We start from the raw sequence: 23,337 nt of genomic DNA, 5'->3' as shown, positions 1-23,337 counted from the left end.
TTGATTTGCTGGACACCCCAGCTGTGGGCACATGAGCCACAAAGGCCCACAGCTCCCAGTCCAGGTGCTGGTATGCAGACCTGCACTCCCACAGGTAAGAGCACACTATAGGTCCCTCAAGTACTTGGCCTTAGCCACTTGGTCTAATTAGTGGTGGGCTCTTGGATCCACTTGTCTCCCAGCTGCTTTGTGCACTATGGATGCACAAATAAAAATGTGTCTGTCTGGTAGTGAGACTTACCAGTAGCCAACCCCTAGGTGTCCTGGTCTCAAGTAACTTGCTTGGACTTCTTGGTCCCGTCAGTAACCAACTCTCAAACCCCTTGGTCTCTCCAGTAGTTGGCCCAGACTCATTGCTGCTCCAATATTTGGCTCCCAAGCCTCTTATCCTACTGCCAACTAATCCACGTTGGTGTTAGCCACCAATCACACACTGACACGTGGATCCAGGCAGTGTATATGGTTTCTGGCTTCTCTGCTGACACTTCACATACCTGGGCCCTATGACCTGTGTGTGGTCCAGCTCCAGCTGCTGGCATGTCCATTTCCATACACACTGATGCACACAGAATAGAGTCCTTTCACCTGGGAAAATATTTAGAAATGTAGTTTAGCATGAAGGTGGGACTGGCTTCAGCAAGAGGATGCAGTGTGTTGCTGAAGAAGCTTACTGACCATCACCTGTTTAAAGGTGGCTGCCTTTTTCCTCTTATTGTTACGTGCTTGGTCCTCCCTGAACCACCTTCATCTCTCCCTCTTGCTTGTCCTTGTGGTTTTCTTCCCCCCTGCCCCCAACCAGAAATCTCATTATAAGCCTTGTGCAAACTCTAGATGCCCTTTCTTGCACAGGTTTCAGGCCCTAGTAGGCAGCCACCCCCTCCATTCTGTAAGGTGCTTTGGAGAGGCTTTCCCATTGACTTCCTGCTGGGTTTCACCTCCAGAAAATGGGGGTGTGATAGCCCTGAGAGGGTGCTGCCACTGGCATGTTATGTGACTCAGAGTAGTGTATGCACTCTGTTTGGATGAGCTAATGTGGAGAAATTCAGCCTCCCTGTGTGTCTTTGTCTTATGGCTGGGACTTCCAGTTCTTCTGATGAAGCTTCCACTTGCAGAAGATTCTCTGTGTGCATGGGACAAGTAGTTTGAAGCGTCATGCTTCCCAACAGGTACATCTGCAAAAATTTCCATCTGCTGGTTCTGACTAGCAGTGCACTTGAAAGATAAACTGTGGATTTATTTCCAAAATAATCTGGGAAACCAGCACTCTTTCCAGCAAAAAATGTTGTGAAATGGAGAAGATACTAAATGCCTTTTCAGTATCATGAATTCCGGGTGCGGCTGGTATGGGTCCTCTGTGATGACTTTCAAAAAATAACCAAAAAGCTGTGGAGTGAGACTGGGTGAGCTGCTTCAGTTGATGTGCTGCTGCCTTTCTAAGTAACTGAACGAGCCATTTTGTGTCAAAGCCTTTCTATGCCTGCAGAATGGAGCTAACCCTGCAAGGCTTCATAAAGCTATCATATAAAAGAAGGATATCTAATGTCAGTGTTAGTTATGGTCTTCAGGTTCACTGGTGATGCAGGCACTGTAGTGAGAAAATAATCTTGTCTCTGTTAAATCTTAAGTAATTTCTTAATAACTTAGATTTTCCAAGATGGTTTCTGCCCTTTATGTCACTTTTGTCTGCTATTCATTACACTAATATAGCAATTACATAGATTGTGTAAACCATACCCTCCTTCGTAGTGTGAAATGAAATTGTTTTGTCAAAGCTGGTTTTGGTATGAAATTCAGAAGTAATGGAAACCATTTGTGAAAGCCAGGGGCAGTTTGGAGTTTTTATTATTATTAATATTGTAATGGAATTATATCTGACTGCCAGTCTCTGCAGCCAAAGAATACTTTCCTGTTAAAGGGGCAATAAAATAATTTTAAGATTGAAAAAGTTTGTGTGTATGCATTATTTTGGTTTATTGTCTCTGTATCATTTAATGCAGATGATAAACAGTTTGTTATTTTTATATCTTGCTCAAAGCCGCTGTGTTTGGGTTTCCAGTGCAGCAGTGGAATGTGTAAATAAATACCCTAGTTGCCACTGAAATTCTTGTGAAACACCTGTGAACCACTGGACAACTGCACACTGTTCACAGAGCTAATCTTTCTGAAACCCAGCCTTGAAAATGCTGCACATTCTTTCAAAAAAAGCTTGTTATCTGGCATATGGTGTCCAATTCTTGGAGTAGACAAGTAAGGATTTGATTAGATAGCAGCAGTCTAAAAATTACAGCATATCTGGCTTAAAAACTCACTTGATTTTCTAGGCTTCTCTTCAAAAAAACTTCTTTCTAAAAATGCCACTAATAAAAGTAAAGCATAAGGGACTCAGAAATTCTACAAGATGAGCTATTTCTAAAGACGTTTAATAGTTTGTAGCAACTGTAAGTGAAACCTATCTATGTGTTGTGATTTTAAGACTGAACTGTAAGATACTGAACATACTGTTCATTGGGCAGTTTACTATTTGTGATTATAACTTCTGAATACTGGAAAATTATGTTATGTATCTTTGTAGGAAAATGAACTTTAGTACTGCTTTTTGAACTGGTATTTGCTTGTGATTAAGAGGCAAAGAGCACAGCAATCTCCTTGGTACCCTTGTTTTGTATTCATAATACAGTACTTGTTGACACTGACAATGGATCTGGGTGGGGGGAGGTAATTTATTTGACATTGTTGTTAGTGTTTTTTCTCACATGCCTCCAGAGAATTCTATCAGCTAAGTCTCCATGCTCTTTAAAAATGAAAATCACTTTAACATTCCTAAACTATTTAACAGTAAGTGAAAACAAAATCATAAATGTGTTTGGAAGGATATTATTGCACCTCTTAAGTGCTTGGTTTCTATTTGTCCTCATTACATTCTGAGAATCTATAAGCAATAACAAGAAAATACAAATAATTTGAATGGAAGAAACAATGGACAGGCAGATCCCTGAACTGTACTTAGTGTCTCAGTGTTGCTGGTGAGCAGGATTGGCCAGAACTCAGGTTTTTACTCACATTTTCATCTTCAACTTAATGTTTTTAATATCTACAACTTTATTTATATAAAACATAATGAATTTAATTGATGCCTATTATCTGAGTTTACAGCTTGCCTTCTGTTGGTATTCTTAATTTAGGAGAACGTTGCTCTGTTTTACTCTTTGAACTTACTACACCATGTGAGGAAATCAATAGCTCTTTCACCTGCACACTTAGATGCAACATTCCAGTTGGACTGAGATTTCATTCTTTGAACCTAATGTAAGTGAACAGAAAAACTGGATGTAGTTGTATTGTGTTACAGCTCACCTCCTGTTTGGTTTTTGGTTCAGGAGTACCTTGTCCTTCATCCATCTCTAACATCTGTTCATGTGTCTTCCAAGAGGAACTTTGTCAGAATTCATACTCAGATATTATCTTTGACCTAACAATGAGGACAGATTGTAAATATTTCACAACAAGGTTAATGTGTTCATCCTGTGTCTCTCAATAGATGTTGCTGAATGCTTTCCATGCTGATGATATTAATGGTATTTATTATTTGTGTGTTCTGAATATATTTTCTCTATCTTCTCTGCAGTGTTAATGTTTACTGAGTACATTGGTCTGTAAGGTTTGGACTCTTTACACACTTAAGTTTCCTTTTCCATAATGGGAATCTTTGTTGGCTCCTTCAGCTTTCTAGAACATTGTTACAGGTTTGTCTGGTACCTTCTATCACTTGATATGAATAAAAATCCTCTTAACCAATTAATTTGAATATTATAAGAGACAATCCATTGTTCATTTATGACAGTAGCAATCAATTACCTATCACTTGTAATCAGAGGATTCAGAGGATTAAATGATGTTATTTTCAGGGTTTGTCATATTGTCCAGTTTCAGTCTAACTGCTTACTTTAGGTTTCTAGATAACACAAAAACATTCAGGGCTGGCATCTCATAATCAAGCATATTATTGCTAGAATTACTTGGATGTCTGCAAAAGTAGAAGTATTAATTCAATTTCTATTGTTGCACTTTACAGAAGAACTGGAAAAGATATTCCAGTGAGGAGTATTTTTACCATCTGTCTATTTAAGCGGTGGAGCTGCATGTATATCTGCAGCTCATTCAAAACCTTGAAATGTTTTTATAAACAGCTGGTAAAGCAGTTAAGTCTTTGGGTAAAAGATACTGCATAAACATCTGTAGCTCTTAATAATTACCAAGTACACCTTAGCACAGCTAAGGTGTAACTGGATGCCTGAGTGTAAGTAATTTATTACTGCATTGTTTGCAAGTTAGATTTTGCAAGTTTGTAAATTTGTTATAATTTCTTATTCAGAATATTACCAAAGTACTTTGCTAGCTCTTTATGTTTCACAATGACCTCCTTCTCCTTGCAGTGTTCTAGACAGAATAGCTCGTAATAGTGAATAGACACATTAATAGACAAACCAATTCTCAATTCAGAATAGTTTCATTGCTATTTAGTGTCATCTGTACCTGTTTGATCGGGCCATCTTAGGAAATGGGGATTGGTTAATAGAATTGGATTGATGTACATGTATCATAAGAGAAATTGTCTATATCTCTGGTGGGAAATTGCTTCCACAAGCATTCATTTATTGCATCAGCCACAGTGGGTATACACACACAGTGTCACTGGCCCAGTACCACACTGCCCAGCAGTCAGTGTGTTGCAGGGAGACTTGTCAGAGAGACTTCTGTGCCCTAGATGGCTTGTGTTTTCACTTTGGGACTCTTTGGCATCTCCTCAGGACACCACCTTTTAGTTGGTGCTCTTCCTTAGGATGTGAGATGATGTCTTCTACTCTGCTGCTGTTTTAAGACCTTCCCTGGCATTTTCCCAGGTGACTGTAAACACTTGAAATTCCCTGGGCTGTTGTCATGTCCCTAACCATTGTTACTCATCCTGAATTTGGGATGCCCACCAGCTGAGTGGTGAGATACATGGTGCTAATAGAATTAGCAGCCAAGAGTGAGATGGGAAGAAGGAACTTAAGAGAAGCTTCACCACCAAAAGCATCATCTCATTTAATGTTCAGCAACTGCAAAGCTGCTTTCCTCGACAGGGCAGCCATCGGCAATGCTGCTGTAAAACAAATCCAGACTTGCATAATTCTAGTGTGATATTTCCACAGTTAGTACAACCTAATTTATAATTTCATGTGATCATATCTTGCCTGTCATGTGAATAACTAGGCTTTATGTGATTATAAATGATATAACCAGGATATTTATGCATTTGAGAAAAGAGCAGTGAATTGACAGAGAAATTGACTTTTCATTTGTCCCAGTTAACTCTGCTCTGTCTTTAAACTTATGAAAATAATGAAAGAGAGGGGAAGAAAACCAGAAATCAGAATGGTATTACATGATCAGAAAATTAAAAAAAAAGAGTTGTATTAGATGTATGATATTCAACATTTTCCAAAGAAGTTGGAGAGATTAAAATGAAAGTTTTCCAGTCACAACTTGTCTATTGAATGGAACTGGGGCTGCTTCTTTACAATGAAAAAATATAAATTGCCAGGTTCCTTACTTTTGAGTAGCAATATATCCACTATCAAAGAAAGCTGTGCTCCATGTAAAGATGATAATCTTTCGTGTATTTTCCTTTATATTGCTAAGTTACTGGAAATTAAAATTTGTAAACAAGAAAAAAAAAAGACTCTTTCTTGTGCAAAAACAGATACCTAATTTTGAAACTGCAGACAGAAAGCAAACTCCCCTTTCCAAGAGCTGGCAGGGGATGTGGTGGGAAATGAACTTACTATTCCAATATATTTATTGCAATTTAGCTCCCTGGAGTTGCATGCAAACACACAGCATATAGTCTGCCATATATGTAAAAAGAAATTATCTACTTTTTCATTGAATCATTAAAAATTACGAACTTGGAAAATACTCTGTATAGACAGTATTTTAAACAATTCAGGTTTATCAGTAATAATTCTTTCTGTTTCCTCATTCATCCAGAGGGAAGGTATTCACACGGTTTCTTCTTACTTTTTTTCTTGATTATCAAAATCTATTATCAGGCTACGTGAATGTAAGATGAGCAAAAGAGAAATACGTGGCTATTCGCATTTTCTTGCTTGTTTTTCCTTTACATTCTTCCACACTTTGGAAAGTCCTAGTTTGGAGTGTTGAGGGTTGGGGGATGTGTGTGTTCCCAGCTCTCCTGTCTCTAACAGATACAAAGGTGGACTTAAGGGAAGACAGAGAGAATGCAGCTATCAGGTGGAGGGACAAGAAATGCCTTACTGAAGGGAACTGGGAGGTTTTCTTGAGCTATCATGAGTACTATTGCAGACTAGGCCTGGATGCCTTCAAAGACAGTTGTCAAATCTTTCTGGAGCTGTGCTCATTGTTTGGATTCCCTCTGTTGCCATGCCAGCATAACTGGAGTCCAGTCCCAGCTTTTGGCTTTGGGCCTTAAGTTTTCCCCTGAAACAGAAGCTTTGTCACAATATGACTTTCCTGAAGTCAACAAGATAATAAGATGGTTATCTCACTGTCCTCAAAATATCCACTGAGCAAAATTAGAAGAATAGAGAATGCTCCTCTGTCTAATGCAGGGAATAATGCATGGTAAAGTATTTTGAGGTTAGTATTTAAAAGCATAATCTCCCAAATTTACATGTCTCTATGAAAAAATGTCAGCATTGCAGGAACTTGACTTCTCTTATACCATTTCTTTTTCTAGGGATATCTTGCTAGTGGGGATGTGAGAATTTAAGCAAAATATCCTGAGAAAATCATACTTTCAAACCTTTCTGTTATTTCTCAGCTGCTTCTCATCAGTCATCAAAAAGCTTGTTGGAAGAGAGGATCAGAGAAGATAAGAAGCATGTATTAGGAATGGACATACTTCTTAATTTGTAAAGAATGGTGCTCTTAGCTTTTCTATTTTTATGGACCTGACTTACAAAGTGAAGAGCTAATTCATGGTGCCATATAGTCACATAGTATTATATTTTATAGTTCTTTAGCTTTAAGCCAAACTTAGTTTGAAGGATGGTTATAGATCTGAATGTGTGGGCCTTGGAATGTCAGACTGAGATGAAGATAAATTCTTTAAAATTTGGCATGGAAGGCATTTTAATTGTCTAAGGGATATATTTATTCCCCATTTCAGTGGGCTAAATGTTGAGAGAATGCCTTACATCAGCAGAGGGAACGGAAGTGTAGTTAGGTTTTATGCTTGGAATTTTAACTGATAAGAGCCTTGTTGTTGCAGCAGTTGCAGGAACTGTTAGAGGTTAGAAGTTAATACAGGCTAGAAGGTGATCATAAAAATAGATGCAGGAAAAAAAAAGAGCTAGAGCTTCCCCTTGTTTGCCCCACCCCCAATGCAGGACAGAGGTTTTAGAATAATTGTACAGGAGAAAGGAAAAGAGTGGTCTGAGAGGTCCAGATACACCAAGGGTAAGAACAAGGAAGTACAAAAGTGATGGTAAAAGTGTTGATGAAGATGAAAGGAAAAAAATCAAGTGACGTGAGAAAGCCATTTGAAATACAACTTAAGTAATCTAAAAGTACTTCTAAAAGATCTGGTGCAAATGTATTTAAGCACTCCTAACTTCCAGGTGGGGTTGTCTTGCAATTTTCATTTCACAAAACTTTGTCATCTTCAACCCTCTTCATAATGAATAATGCCTGTACCCCTTAGCTTTAGAGATTGCCCATGAAACAACTGTTCCTATGAGAAATCTCTGGAGTTGAAAGCTTTCTCACCCACCCTTTGCAGCAGCAGGCTCTTAAAGACAAGCAGATTGAATGACTTGGCACTGTCTTGCTGTCGTGTTAGTAGAAAGGACTATATGATGACCTAATGGTCAACTGTCTTGATACTTGACAAATGTTTCCATTGCCAGTATAGCTCAGTATATTCACTGATGGGTAACATACACCATCCTATCTGCTGAATCTTCTTACTGTTTATCATGAGCACAAGAGTACCAGGGTTTCATTTTAGCTTTGATTCAAATCTTGCAACTGTCCTCTTGTTCTCTAAGACTTTCAGGCTCCTTGGTGATTGAAAATGCTAACCCCAGGTCTCTGTAGAGCTGGTTTACTTGCGTATTACTAAATAAGAACAGAAGTCCTTCAGACTTATCCTGGGGCTACCACTTTGTGGGCAAAGCACCTTCACAGGTCTTAGTAATCTGTTGGTTTGGTATTTTTGGCACTGGAAGGTCCCAGCCTAAATCACTCGAGCTGCTGTCATTCCCTTCAATATTCACGTTTGCTGTCTGATCCAAACTGCATCTTTCAAAACAGCTGCTTTCTTAGGGCATCCTTAATTCTCTCAGATGTCTTTTTGCCTTTGAATCATGTGCTTTATAGTGATTCTTTTTTTTATGTCTGTCATGGAGAGATTCTTCCTCAGTTCTGTGTGACAAAAGATTCTCGCTCTCCCTCTAAGATGCTCCTCTGATTTAAGACATTGTCCTTTTCAGGGTGTTCTGTCTCATAATGTGCCTAAATTTACAAGGGCCACTTGATGCAGTTACTGGCCATGATATAAACCTATCACTTGTAAAATTTGTGCCCTCTGAGCTTTTTCAGCAATTCATAGTAATGCAGCTACTTTAATCCCTGATTGTGTTATAGCTGTGACTAATTAATCTCAATAGCTTTCCAGACTGGACGGTTTGTATCTTTTTTTGTTAGTAATTCTAGATGTTTTCACAGCAAAAACCCTGAATTTACCTGTTACCTGTAGTTCTAAATCTTATTTCCCAGCTGTTGAAGTTCTGCAACTGTTGTTGTCCCCTCAGTTGTGTTAATACAAGTCTTTAGGAATATGGTTTGCAATTCAGCCTACAATCATCCAGATAAGAGGCTGAAAAAGCTTTCTTTTTGTGAATTTTTTGTCCTCTGGCATACTGGATCAGGGCACTACTGACCCAGCTCAGAAAAAATTATTAATGTGAGGATACATCAGTTCCCTGGTCTGATTTGCTCAGAAGATTTGTGAGTGCTCATACCAGCACAGTGAAGGGGCAGGAACATGCCACAGTTGGGGGGAGGCAGAAATTACTGTTTTGGCAATGTACCACATTTATGTTGACTTAAACCAATTATTAAATTATTATGCTTGCAAAATAAATAAATAAAGAGATTATTCTGTAGCTGGATCATCTTGCTGAACTGGCTGTACCCTGTGTTGCGTAAGTGCAGGTGTTGGTGGTGGCAGGTGTAGGATGAAGGGTGGATTGTGGAAACTTTTTTTTTTTGTAATTGTCTTGGAGCTACAGCTATTGTTTCAGCTCAAAGTCTATATGTATCATTAATATCCGGGCTTTCCACTTTCTGTGATTTCTCATCCAAGTACTGGTATGACCTTAGGCTGATGAGCAGAGCTATTTTAAAAAGGAAAAAAAAAAAGGAAGGAAAAAATCTTGGTTGGCAGCCAGCTTCATTTTTTACAAGGGTTATTTTATAGTCATGCAGAACAATATGTAATTCAGACATTCCATCAGGCACTTGCTCAAAAGAAAACTTTATAGCAGTATTTTGCTATAATTATTTGAGTGTGGAAACTTGGTCTCTCTAACAACATTAAGGTGGTAGAATGATACAAGTTTAGATAGGTCTAATATAAGGAGTTGCTGCATCTGGTAGCCCATTATAGAGGAGACTGCTGCAGCTCCTTGTGGCCAGGACCATAAGGATGTATCCCTAAGAGGCACATGTGCACACTGCATATGTATATACAGCCAGACATCAAAAAATGCAGCACTTGCACAAACACAAGCAGCTTCAATGGCCTCATCCTTTCCCTTCAACGGCTGATTGTGATGAAAACTGTCTGTGGGGAATACTTATGTACATGACGTGGATCCAGCAGCAAGTGGCCTTAAATTCTTATTCCGCTCAGTTACTGGTCCCTAGGTCCCCTTGTCTCCCAGTTGTCTCACAAACATGCACTGGGTCTCTCTGGCAGCTGGTCTGGGTTTATGACCTTGCCAGTGGCCAGTTGCCAGGTGTCCTGGTGTCCCTCCAGCAGCCAGATCTCAGACCTTCTGGTCTCTGCAGTATCTGGCCCAGACTCACAGTCACTCCAATTCTTGAATCCCAAGCCTACTGCCTGTCTAGTCTGGCTTGGTGTTTGCCAGAGGTCACACACACACAGGTATCCAGGCAGTGTACTTGGGCTTCAGTCTCTCTGCTTGCCAGTGCCTTCAGCACCTGGCCCACTGTGACCCGTGGTACAACTCCAGCTGCTGGCATATACGCTTCCATGCATTGTTATGCAGAATGAAGATTACCCTCACACAGGAAAATAGTTTACTACAAATGTGGTGTAACAAGAAGATAGTACAATCTGTAATGATCAGGTGCAGGGCATGGCTGAACAACCATGAGCAGCCACCTGTTTACATGCACCTGGTCCCTCTTATGCCTTTCCCCCCCCACCCCCCAGTATCTTCTTATGATTGTTCTGACCCAAACCACTTCTTCCATGGTTTACCCTCCCTTGTCTTGCCTTCATTTCTTCCTCTAAATATCCTATACTGTCTTCTCCAATCCCAAAATACTATTCCTGGCATCTCACAATGAGTCCCAACCCAGTGGGCAGTAAGCCCCTCCTTCAGTCTGCAAGGTGGCCTAGAGAGAGCCTCTTCTTGGAACTTGTCCCTCTGGGTCACACCCTTGGCCCTGGGAGCAGCTGAACTGAGAGCTTGGTTTCTTTCATTTGGGTTATGTGGGTTCCTCTGCCTGACACTTTTCACTTGTGCTCCTTGTGTCTGCGGGGAGGAGCCTTTAATCACACAACCTAACAGTGACTTCTTTTTGTCACTAAAAAGTCAAGAGACTGGGCAGGCACTGCACAACTGCTTCAACAGTGGATGGTACAGCTTGCCTCTGACTATTTAATTCTAAATAGTTTCTGCCAGAGCCTAAACTACCTGAAGCACATCCAATTTATTTTTTTTTTTCGGTTACAGAAGAACAACAAAGTGTATAAATTAGGGGGAAAAAAAGGATAGCCACCAGCTTTGTACTCTTAATATTAGTAAAGTGCAAAGTGAGAGGAAATAGGGAAGGATTAGGTGTTTAAAAGTGGTGGTTTTTGTATAGTGCTTCTAACCACAAGAGTATTTTGTTTCTCAAATTTGAGTATAATAGGCTTCAGACTATAAAATGCTGTATTTAATCTTGGTTTGAAAGCAATTCCAGCAAAGTGGACTGGTCCCAATTTCGTTGGGTGGTACAGGAAAGCCAAGTCTCAGAAAGGGTTCCAGAAGTGCTTGTTATTCTAAATGCTAATTGATTTTCAGCAGTTAAAAGTCTCCTTTTGTTTAATGTGAATTTCTTGTTTTGAATGTGGCTTGTGTCTGCTTTGGGTTTTCTCCCCTTAGAGCAAACAAGTTTATACCTAGATCTTTATAGCCTTAGGATATTTCAAGCTATATAATTATTTCTCTTTCCTCCCCCCCTACCCCCCCGCCCTGCTTCTAGGCTCCCTTGTTTTCAAGGCTGAACATGTTAAGCTTAGGAAGCTGTTGCCACTATCTCAAATGGTGTTTGTTTCCACCCTCCGGACTCTTTCAGTGGAGTACATAATTTTTCAAACTTAGTTTTTGCTTTTCGTGTTTGAGAGCACCTCTCCTTCCATCTGCAGGTTTTTCTCTTTCTCCCATTTGTTGATTTAGTTTAGACCACACAGATGTAAAGCCTTGCATGCGTTTTTATGTGAAGACTTGGCTTAAGGCGATACGTTGTCGAGTAGACATTAGGAATGCAGGCACGTCTTGCTAACAAAAATCAGATTTTTTTTTTATCCTGAAAGAATGCCTGGATGTGTTATAATAGAAGTCGTTTGTTTGCTGGTGGATATTATAAGATCCCGGTGCCCGCACGCTGTAACGCACTCGGTGAATCCGTCACGACTCGGCCGCAGCCCTTGTGTCTCCTCGCAGCCCGCGGCCGAGGGGCGATGCCGCGGGCCGGGGCGAGCCGCGAGCCGCCTCAGGGCCGGCGCGGCGGCGCTCGGGGCCCGCTCGCACCGGGGCGTCCGTGCCGCTCCCGCCGGTGCCGAAGCCCGGCCGGGGAGCGCAGCGGGCTCTTTAAGAAGCCCCCGTGTCGGTGGCTGTCGCCGGCTGCCAAGTGCGGGAGAAGCCGAGCTTTGCGGCGAAGCCCGAGCGTAACCAGCCGGCTGGGGGAGATGCCGCCCCGCGGTGACTGACAGCAGGACCAGCTCTATGCAAATGGCGCCGGGGGCTCTGCCGGGGCTCTCTCCACACGCCGCCGCCTCTCGCCTCCCGCGCCCCGTAACGCGCCGCGCCTCGCACAAAGCAATTGTTGCTTTTTTGAGGGACGTCGTTTTACACGTAAAATCATCTCCAGCACGGTTTCAGTTTGAGATACGTGTGAGGGAGCTGGGGAGATGTGTCAGAGCTTGTTACTCAAGCTAAATTAGGTAATTTTTAGCTGGGTAACGTGCTAATCTTTAAACCTTTATGTTTCTAAATCCTGCGTATGTCTGGTCTCTTCATACAAAAGTGTATTTTGCTTGTTTCTTCTCGCCTTCTTCAGTCTGAAGCCTTATGTAGGTCAGGCTTGGCTTAAGCAGATTTCCTGAACCTGCGTCAGCTTAAGCTGAAGGAATTTTAATAAACCCTCCCTTGTAGGCGTGGGCCTAAATGAGACTAGCCTAGTTAAGCCTGATCTTTTTCTGTTTGTGAAAAAGAGCTGAGCAGAGCTAGGGGCTGCATGGTGGCTCCAGGAACGGCTTCCTTAATTCAAAGGTAACAATGGTTGGGAAGGCCAGATCTTCTAATTTTACCTTATCTGAAAAGCTCGATTTGCTAAAACTCGTGAAGCCGTACGTTAAAATTCTCGAGGAACATACCAATAAGCATTCTGTAATAGTGGAAAAAAACAAATGCTGGGATATCATAGCTGATAACTACAATGCCATCGGAGTAGATCGCCCTCCTCGTACTGCACAGGGCCTGCGCACGCTGTACAAGAGGCTCAAAGAATATGCCAAACAGGAGCTATTGCAGCAAAAGGAGACTCACTCAGATTGTCAAAGCAGCATTTCCGAGCCAACCAAGAAAGTTGTGGAGATGATTCCACAGATTTCCAATGTGTGTTTAAGAGACAGGAGCGGTGTTCAAAGGTGAGACAATTCTTTTTACTTTGTTACTGAATGAAAATTATGGCGCCTCCTATCTACTATGTAACGCTTTTGCTTGTGCTCAGGCTCCTAGAGGAAATGTTTATCAGAGAAAATTCCCAAATGGGGAACAATGACAAAAATAATACTGCTTTTGTTTTATGGGAAGCTTTATGGTGACTTAGCACTGCATTATTTTTTTTTTTGTTCAGCTGTCTTTCAAAGCTTGTTTCAGAGTCTTTGTCATACTCTGGAAAGTGAGGGTTAAGAGAGAATCAAAGGGAAACGGTAGCTCCAACCTCTACCCCTCCCCTACCTTTTAATAGGCAGATTATTCAAACACTGGCAAAGTGATGGCTATTCTCCTCCATTTAAGGTAATACTGCAGTCATTTTGCAACATATGGAACTGTTAGCAGTTTATATAGGATATTTAATAAAGTTAGTTCCCAGAGCTAAGAAACCTCACTCACACATCTTTTTTCTTTCATTTACTCTGGTGTTTGCATGTTACATTTTAGTTGATTCCAACCCTTTTAAAAAAAAAAAAAAGACTCCACACTGCAGTGCCTTTGTGAGTGCAAATGTTTTTTTAAATTATACTTTACTTACATTGACGGTGGTTCCCTGAAGCTGGAGCAAAGCTAATTGAAGTTTAAACTCTAAGCAATTCTGTGTCTTACATGGGGTAGTTTAAATACAGAGAGAAACTAAGAGGTACAGCATTAGAAGTTTTCTTTTTTTTTTCTTTTTTTTTGGTAGGGTTTTTTTTTTTTTTTTTTTACTGCTCAGTAAAGTGAGACACACTGTCTAGATTTGAGCCAGACATAATACAGGCAGGCAGCGTTCAGGCTTTCTCCCACAGCTGGCTAATGCCCCTCATATCTGACTTGCAACACTCTGCTGGTTCTGTATTGGTCCTTGAGGGATCAAAAAATGCCTGGGTCAGGTTTTGGTTTCTCCAGATACAAAAACTAAGCTTGGGGGGGCGGGGTGGGGAGTCAAATAACTCCCCAGCAACCTTGAGAAAGCTCTGATTTTTCTTATTTTCCCAAGCAGATTAATGGGAAGGAAACTTTCCATATTTTAATCAGATGTACTGACAGTGGGTGCAGCAGCGTAACACTCTAAGAAAACCTGGCATGCGCACACTCGCTGAATTGGACTCTTGGTGCCACTGGTTGAACTGAATGGTAACAATTGTCTAAATCCCAACATGCCAGATGCTCTAAAAATATGCTGTTGTGGGTCCTTTGCGTAAAGAAGTCTAAAGCAACTGGGCTGTGCTGCTGCTCCTGGTGAATGCCCCTGGAGGAACCATTCCAAAGAATTCTCTGGAACAAAATGAGGCTTTTAATTGCGCTAATAAAGGTTGCAGTGTCTTGACTACCAACTTTTGTAAGGAGGGGAGAGAAAAAATAGTGTGAGAACTTTGGTTTGTAGATCGGCTTATAAAAAGCACTGACGCTTTTAGTGAATGATTAAGAGCTAATGATCTCCATAGTTTGTCTCCTGTAATTTAAACAATTTTTGCAGTTCTTTATGGGTCTGGGAACACTGACTTGATTATTGCTTACCCAAAATGGTTCATCTCAGGAACAACCACTACACTGTGTCCTGAAAGAAAACAATATAATTTGAAAGATTATTTTTTTTTCCTGCCCAAGCACATCGTTGTTTGAAACTTCTAATTTTAACTCTGAGTTGCATTTTACCCTAGTTTTATAAACCCTGTACTGGGTTTTAACTCCCTGGGATGTGGCTTAGGTTTCGTAGGAGGGAAATACAACTTAAAATGAGTCCAAATTCTTAATCGCACCTTTAAGCAATTTCTAGCTCACTGTGATTAAGCAAAACCTGGTGAATCATGGGTGCCTGCAGGGTTATAAACACCATGCCCCAATTGTGGTAACTGTTGTTTGTCTTTCTTTCAGTCAAGTTGTCAGAAACCACATTAGTAACCACCATACAGGCAACTCTTTTGTTTCTCAATTCCTTCTTTCTCTATTTGCTGTCTAATTGTTTTCCTCTTAAGAGGCTGACTAAGGGGAAAAAAAAAGCCTCATCAGAGTTACCTGAAGATTTGATAGTTTTTTAGTTCTGTGTGGATTACACTTTGAGAGATGGATTTTTTTCACTGCTTGGAGGCTCTAGTCTATGTTAGACTAAATCTTACCTTTCTTCTATTTAACCTCTCTCACTTTCTCTTTCTGCTGTCTCTCCATTTCCTTTTGTCAGAATGACCTGCTTCTCCTGCTGGTTGTTTCCTATTTTCTCAGGCTAGAAGCTGGCCAGGAGCCAGCAAATAAGAAGGAGGGAAGCTGTGTTAGAAGCTGCAGTTGGGAAGAAGGAGGAAACCCGGAATTACAGTCAGCACTAAAAAAAGTGAAAATTTGTGTTCAGAATAATGCTTTTGATGCTCAATAAGAGGAGTAAAAGGAATGTGAGAAAGAAGTATATTGGAAAAGGTGAAGCTTTGTGGCATGAGGAAGAGGCAGTGAGGGGATATAATTGATACTCCATAGGCAGCTCAGGTAACAGTCAATAGAATTAAGATTATCTTGGCGTTTTCTTTGGAGGATTAAGGAAAGGTCAGTTTTCAATACCTGCTTCAGATGGACTGTTTTCAGGGTTTTTTTAAAGAATCTTTAGTTAAAATAGTTTGTGTGGTTGACAGGCTTAATTTTTTGAAAATACATTGCTCTGACGCTGATGAACTTTTTTACAACTGATTATTGAGAAGCTTTCATGCTTTTATTCTAGCACGAATTCTAGCATTGAATCTAGTATTTTCATGTTAATAGATGGCAGGCTAGTCAGGGCCCTTTAGAAATTGCAACCATGACTGCTTATTTCTTTTAAACTGAGAGTTTTGAAGACCATGGGGTATCTAGAAGTTATGATCATGCCACATTTTTATTAAGGAGTTAGTGCATTTACATGAGAATAGGAAGTACAAATTACATTTCTTCTTGCTTCTGGGAATTTGAACCCAATCTATTACTAACCAGGACAGTGTTTTAATAATCAAATAGTGTGTGGATTGTAGGGCTTTCAAGACATTTAAAAAAGTGTAAAAAACCCCCACTTTCCACCCCTCCTAATTTAATAGAGAACAACTTGGGTTCTTGTGTTGGGGAGCATCTGTGAATATTCTGTTAATCACGGGATCCACTCACTGCCTTTAACTGCTAGTTAAGTAGTGGCAGCCTAGTTTTCAAAGGATTGGGAAGCGTCTCAAATCTTCAACCACCAGTTAGAGACCCTGTTTTAGGCAGCCATGGCCCTGATGGCACACTGGCTTTGCTGTCAATACCAAGTTAATATATTTCTGTTCCCATGTTACACTATACTGCCTTCCCAGTCATGCTGCAAGTATTTATTCTTTGCAGATCTGTACTGTAATAGAAGAGAAGCTGATCTGGCTTAAAAAAGCATTACCTGAATAAAGGAGTGATGTGCAGAAGCGTAGGGTTTCAAGCACAACCGATGGTAGAGAAGTGTCAGGAACAGCTTGAACCATTATTACCATCAAAGCCAATGCAATGTCAAATCATGATTTTAGATGCTGCTGACTCAGGAGTTTACACAAAGACAGATGAGTAAAGTGGGCATTGTTCTTTTGAACGGAAATGCACAGAACCATAGGCTTTCTTAATGGAAACACTTCAGTGTCTTCTCTTGAAACTTCAGAAAAATATTAAGATTGCCAATTCAAAGAGAAGGAGCAGGGATTGGCTTGATTCTCAAATTGACTGACCGAGTCATCATTTGGGCTGTGGTTTCTTCTCCCAAGGCTCTTTGCGTAATTTTATTTAGTGATTATTGTACCTTTTAGAAAAAAACCAAATACTTGGGTGCATGAGTCAGAAACAGGGAGCACATTAGAACAGAGGGAGATTAATAAGTTTGTGAAATGGAAATATTTCTCTCCACTCAATCTCAATTAATCTCCTTGTAAAATCATGTTATATATTATATAAACTCTTTCCTCTGTTACTTTCATGGCTTGGTGCTTGGGTTTTTTTTATATTTTCATGTCACTAATAGCCTTCCTTGCTTCTCCAGTGCCAGAAGGGCCTCCCAAGGGGAGTTCTCTATTGGCTGTACTGCCTTTATAGCAATAGATTCTGAATGTGACATGGCTGTGTCTGTGTCACATTCTGTGTCTGTGGAAAGAGAGAGGGGTACAGGTGGTGTTCAGGCAATGAAGTAGAGGGTCCCAGGCATGGATAGCAGAGTAGTATTCAAATGAAGTTTTGGTTACTTACAGCTGTGCCTTTCCAAATAGTTTTTAATGGATTATTTAAATATGATTTTGTGTGTTCTAGTGCTAGTATCGATAAAGAAACAATTGCTGGTACCAGTTCACCACAGGCAATGTTGGATCACCATCCTGCGACAGTCATGATGGACTTACAATTGGAAGAGGATGTCAAACCTCCTCCTTCTTTGATTATAGACTCACAGCAAAATGAGAACTTAGAACAAGAGGAAGAACACCAGCTGGTGCATATTATGGAAAGGTCTCCTTCAACATCAGTGTCTTCAGTTGATATGAGAGTGATGATGTCTCCATCCCCTGTACCAAGAAGAGATGAGTTTTTTAGGCTTGAGGTTGGAGAACGCTTTAGACCAATGTGTAGTTATGACCCACAGATGTTACAAATGCTGAAAGAAGAGCATCAGATAATATTAGAAAACCAAAGAAAAATTGGTCTTTATGTCCAAGAAAAAAGGGATGGTTTGAAAAGAAAGCAGCAACTGGAAGAAGAACTGTTGCGAACAAAAATCAAAGTAGAGAAGCTGAAGGCAATACGACTACGGCGTGATCTGCCAGAATACAGCAATATCTAAATATTTTATTACTTCTGTCATATTCTTTGATATACTTAATAATAAATGCAGAATTGTTCCGTATGTTAATATGGATGGATCAAAAGCTGGACTTGAGACGTGAAAGCGTATTTTCCACATTGTTGTTTATGTACCTTAGAAAAATACCTCGTATGCGTTTGAATGCACCAACTCTTCTGGTCTGAAGTAGTCAAATCCTGTACATTTAAGTGTTTAGATTGATAAAAATCCAAACTTTTAAAATATTTCCACTTATCTCTATTGGAGTAGTGATGAGCTAATGAAATTTAGTCAGGTCTTGTTAAAATTTTGTTCATATGCATTGTTTTTTCAAATAATCACCTTTACTATCTTAATGAAGTTACAGGTTAATAAATACATATAAGAAGGAGAAATAAGAGGTTATGTTTAAATGTCTTACTCTTTTCAAGTTAGTAAATCTTACGACAGTGGTGAGATTTTGCTGACGTATCAGCTTGGAAAACAAAATTACTGGATCGTTATATTTTTTTAATGTTCAGTAGACAGTTGAATAAATGTACATATTTTTCAAAGTTAATACTTTTTAATTGTTTCCAGTGGAGGAGTGTTTCCATAGGATATTATCAAAATAGAGAAAATGAATGCAACACTTGGTTTTTAAAACTGCATGCATGTGTAATTTGTGTGTACAGTTACCATGATCGTATATTCAGTTATAGTAATTATACTGGTGATCAACCACATAAATGTCTGATTTCCTCTTTTGCATGCATAATTACTACAGTGCATGTGCAACCAAGACAGTTGCAGGTGCCTTTGATCAGTATGACTAGGACTATAAGCTACTGAAAAGAAATCCTTTCTGTATGTAAGTAACATGTGACTTGAAATCAGCAGAGGATTCTGTGTTATTCTGGGTACCTTTTATAGATGCTGTTGTTCTGATCTTTCGATTAGTTTCAAATAAAAAGCCCCAAATAAAAATAAAATTGATTCTTTTGTCTGTCCTAGTAGCAGCTGTTTCCTCTGTAGTTGTGATCAATGTTCATAACTGAAAGAAAAATATCTGGAAAACATCAGTCCCAGATGATTCATTTCTTCATAATTCTAAGTCCTGCCCGTTATTAATGGATCCACAACTGCCTTAGACCTCTGGCTCCTTATTCCCCATAACAATACTTTCCCCTTCCTCTAACCTTTAGCGCAAGAAAAGGAAATGAAGCAGAGAATCAAGGAAAAAGAGAGAACAAAGGAGATGTAATTCCTCCTGTGCCTCCCATCTCAGAGGGCCCCAACAACATAATGAACAAAAGCAATAGGAAGGAGACTGTTTCTTCCTTGCTCCCGTCACCAGTGTTTTCCCAAATTTGCTTCCTTCTCCACACCCACAGAACCTCAGCATGCAAGCATGAGGCACTGATCTGCATCAGCAGATTCTGAATGAGGTAAGCTCCTCGTGTGTCTTCTGAGTGAACCAGGTTACCTTTGTAGCTACAGGGATAGATGCTTATGGAAAACTGTGAAGAATGGGAGCATGTGAGTTTAATTGAGGGCCTAGTGGAGCTTCAAGAATTGTGGTTAAACTTTGTGATAGTACACAAGAGAATTGATCTTGACTGTCAGGGCCTGGGGTAACTTTAACAGGTTACAGGTAGGAAAAGTTGAGGAAGCAAGTCTTTGTTTACAAACTGAGGAAAAATACAGAACAGTGAAAACAGATGTTGGCAATACAGAGTTCCCTAATACTTTTTCAGTTGTTTTCTAGAGAAGAGAGAGCTGTAAATGTCTTGAGAATTTTTGTGTGCACTGAAAATTATGGTGCCTGGAAAAGTGGCCATCGTTTCTGTACAGTCCTTGGCTTTCTGCTGTATTTTTTAGTTCAAGGACATCGATCTGTTTTGTGTAGCTGGAAACATTTCAATGAGACATTCACTTCCTGAGTTCACAAGAATCAAAATGCTGCCTTTAATAAATAAATAAGGATTTTATTTGTTCTACTTCTCAGAAATAGGAAACAGCACTGAATTACCTGCCCTCATCTTGTAGTTTGGAAGTGTCTGATCTTATCCTTTTAGTTGAAAATCAGAATTCTGGTTTTCAGTGGTAAGGAATTAATTTCTATTTCTTGTTTCTGTTCTTAGATATTATGCAAATGAAGAAGTTTTTAATAGTTCAGAAAATAATTCCCATACAGCTCATTGTCTTGCAGTGGTTTTGAATTACAGCTAGTCCTATGCTGACCACCAAAATGCTCTAGAGACTTAAGAATATTTTCCGTTGATGCTAGATGAAGAGGTGACCTCCAGGGTTTCTGTTGGCATGGTATTTTTATTTCGAGGACTAGAACCAGAGGAATTTCCAGTCTTGGAAAGCGTACAGTCTTTTCTGAACTGGCAGGCAAAGTAGTTGCAATAATAGGACTCTGGGTAGAGCAAAGTCTCTCTTGTGTTCTTGGTGCTGGAAGGGGAGGAATGCAAAAGAGTAAAGAAATAAAATACACCAGCCTGGTCAGAACTGTGCTGTTATGGTCAGTGTTCTTCCACATTTGGTTGTTCTGGCTTTGTCTCATTTGTTAGTGAGAAGCCTTTCATTCTTATCTGCAGGCAGCAGCTCTAGTTCAGAGGTCTCTCATGCTTCTTGTTTGCTTTGTTCTCAGTTTTGTTTCTTTTGGTTTTTGGGGAGCTTGGGGAAGGGGGAGACATCTGTTAAGTCCCCTTGGAGCTTGCTGATTTCTTTACTAGTGAGGTGCTGTTTATTTCCTTTCACTATAGACATGTTTCCTCCTTTAGTGACATTATATTGCTCTCAGAGCAGTGTGTTGCTGACTATATGTTATACTTTCTATATTGGTGAATCTGCATTTCTTTCTCACTCCACATCTGCTTTACAGTATCAGGTTATCTGTCTGAGTCAGACTTCACTTCTCTTTGCCTGTTCCTGGGTTTTGTTCCATGTATTCCCAATGTTGGGTACATGCACCACAGCTGTGGCTGGTCCTTCTGGACCATGAAGTGCTGTGAATTTTTACTGTTCCAGCAAATGATACTGTGTCAGTGTGTGTGAAAGGGATGGTAGGAAACCCTTCCCTCCTTCACCCTCATTCTTATCCTCTTACTCCCTTCAGTACATCTGGCAGTGCCATTCACTGTCTGCATGTTTATAATGTACATAATACAAGCAGAGTAATTTTAGGCAAGGACAGTTTTCTACCGTATGCTCATGTCCTTCTACTAAAATAACTGAAATAAACTGGCTCTAGAAGTAATTTAATTCTCAACATCTAATAGATTTATGTTTAGGATTCGACTAAAAAGCTGTAACGATGATAACGTGATAATTGTGATGGCATCTTGTGTAATTTCATCTATCTGAGTAATTGTCTAACGATCAGTCTATAATTTTATCTGCTGCTCCCTAATTATTTCACTTTTTTTTTGTACCTCTCTGCTTCCCTCCTGTAACCTTTTGACTCCTGTGGAATCATCTCAGTGGATGTGCTTGCCTTAGATCAGAATTCTTATCAGGTAAAACTGGTAGGAGAGAGTACTCCAGGACCAGGAGAGATTATTCATAGCTAAAACTTTGTTTTCTGAAGTTTTCCACTTCAGTAGATTAAATTCCTTTCTTTCATATATATATTTCTACACCTTTTCAAACTTGGGATTTTTTCCCACATACAATGAAAACGCACAGACTGTCTTCTTTGGGAAGACTTGTGCCCACTTAATTTCCAATAGGCAAAGCCATTAAGTTGCTTAACATAAATAAATGAGAGTTGTTTCTGAGTCGGAGGAACAAATAAGGAATTGTGATACCCAGGCTGCCTGCATAAGCTGTCTTTTAAAATTTCCTGTATCTTGTTTTAAGCTGCTTTAGAATGGTTCAGTGTGAATTTTAACTTCAATAATGTGATAAAAAGACTGCTCAAGAAGATGATAAAGTGTTGTTTTCCTAAGATGTTGCTTACTTTTCCATTTTGCACATGAAAATAAAAAGAGGACTTTAGAAGGATTGTTTTTAACATTAAAATGCATTAAATGTAGCTTCTCAGTGTGTATTCCTAACTAGTCATGCTACTATTCTGTTTTAAATATCTAGGTCTTAAATAATTTGAGAAATGTTGCTGTCTATATGTTAGATTAAAAAAAAACCAACCAAAAAGGGTGCTGTTTACAGTAGTTAAAATAGTGTCTGTTAGCTGGCTATGTAACACATAACTAAATTTCAGCCATTCTGTGACCTATGTTTCTATCTCTGATAAAAACAGAAGTACTTGCCTTGGTGTTGACCAGTGCTCAGTGGAAAAGTAGTTGAAAACCTCAGTTCTGATCCGTGTGTGTAGGAAGGTGGATGAGGGTCAGAGAACCCAAGGAAAGCTCAGCCATCTGTAGGCATTGTCATTCCCCACCACCTCTGCCTTTCTTCCATGCTGTGGGATTTCACACTATTTTATCCTGCTGATTACACAGAATGATTTGTTGATATGTCCAAATATCTCTGAGTGAACATAACACCTTGTTTGACTCTGTATTACTCACACAAGAAGAATGTCATATAATTATCATTGAATACTTAATCAGCAGTTACTCCACATAACAGATGATTTTTATTTGCTCTTCAGCAAAACTGCAGACTTGGAAAATGCTACTGAATTTTTTGTATTTTACATATGCAATTAAATTTATTTTTTTAAAGAAATCGGTTGTTTCCTGGCCATTTCCTTTTGGCTCTTGATTTTCATCTGTAGTTAGGATAATTGCAATAATTAGTATAATTAAGCATATGTATAGTGAAAAAATAATTCCACTGGATTATATTGCCCCTCTAAACTCAGTTGGTGTCAGGAGTTAGTTTGGTTGAGGCTCAGTCATTTTCACAGAATCACAGACTTTTCTGAGTTGGAAGGGATCCACAAGGATCATCAAGTCCAGCTCTTAAGTGAATGGCCCATATGGGGATCAAACCCACAGAGTTGGTGTTATTAGCACCACACTCTAACCAACTGAGCTAATCTCGGGTTTTTTGTGTACTGCAGCCTGTGTGTTGCCATTTGTTTACTTTGTATGTCGTGTAAGATCCTTATCTGTATTGCTAATGCTTTCTCGAAATACGTCAGTTTTCAAAGTTAGGAACTTTCTGCATGGTTGAAATAAGAAAATCAGTTTATAAATTACTGATTTTGTTGTTGTTGTTGTTGTTTAAGCTTTAGTTTAACAGTGAAGCAATAGGACAAAACGTTTATCTAGTTTGGGGATGGGGAGAAGGGATATGGGACTGCTTGTGGTTAGTTACGTTATTCGTGTCCTGCAA

At 39.7% G+C, this 23,337-nt stretch overlaps 2 protein-coding genes across 4 annotated transcripts in view; both read left to right on the top strand.

Moving 5' to 3' along the window:
- The window catches only part of RAD54B (RAD54 homolog B), a 64,424-nt gene that overhangs the window by 5,396 nt on the left and 35,691 nt on the right, over positions 1 to 23,337 (top strand). The window contains exon 1 of one of the 3 annotated variants that reach the window (XM_027659093.1): positions 19,111 to 19,472. The exons of the other annotated variants lie outside the window; for them this stretch is intronic. The gene's annotated coding sequence lies outside the window, so the exon portion shown is untranslated. Of the gene's footprint in view, positions 1 to 19,110; positions 19,473 to 23,337 lie in introns of those variants that run through there. 3 annotated transcript variants of the gene reach the window in all.
- FSBP (fibrinogen silencer binding protein) lies at positions 12,347 to 19,016 on the top strand. The gene is made up of 2 exons (XM_027659095.1): positions 12,347 to 13,192; positions 17,520 to 19,016. The coding sequence occupies exons 1-2, from the start codon at positions 12,822 to 12,824 to the stop codon at positions 18,043 to 18,045; spliced, it is 897 nt and encodes a 298-aa protein (XP_027514896.1). The 5' UTR covers positions 12,347 to 12,821; the 3' UTR covers positions 18,046 to 19,016.

Source organism: Corapipo altera, unplaced genomic scaffold, assembly GCF_003945725.1.
Source record: "Corapipo altera isolate COAL_440 unplaced genomic scaffold, ASM394572v1 52, whole genome shotgun sequence".
NCBI lineage: Eukaryota > Metazoa > Chordata > Aves > Passeriformes > Pipridae > Corapipo > Corapipo altera.
This window is presented reverse-complemented; position numbering and strand designations above follow the sequence as displayed.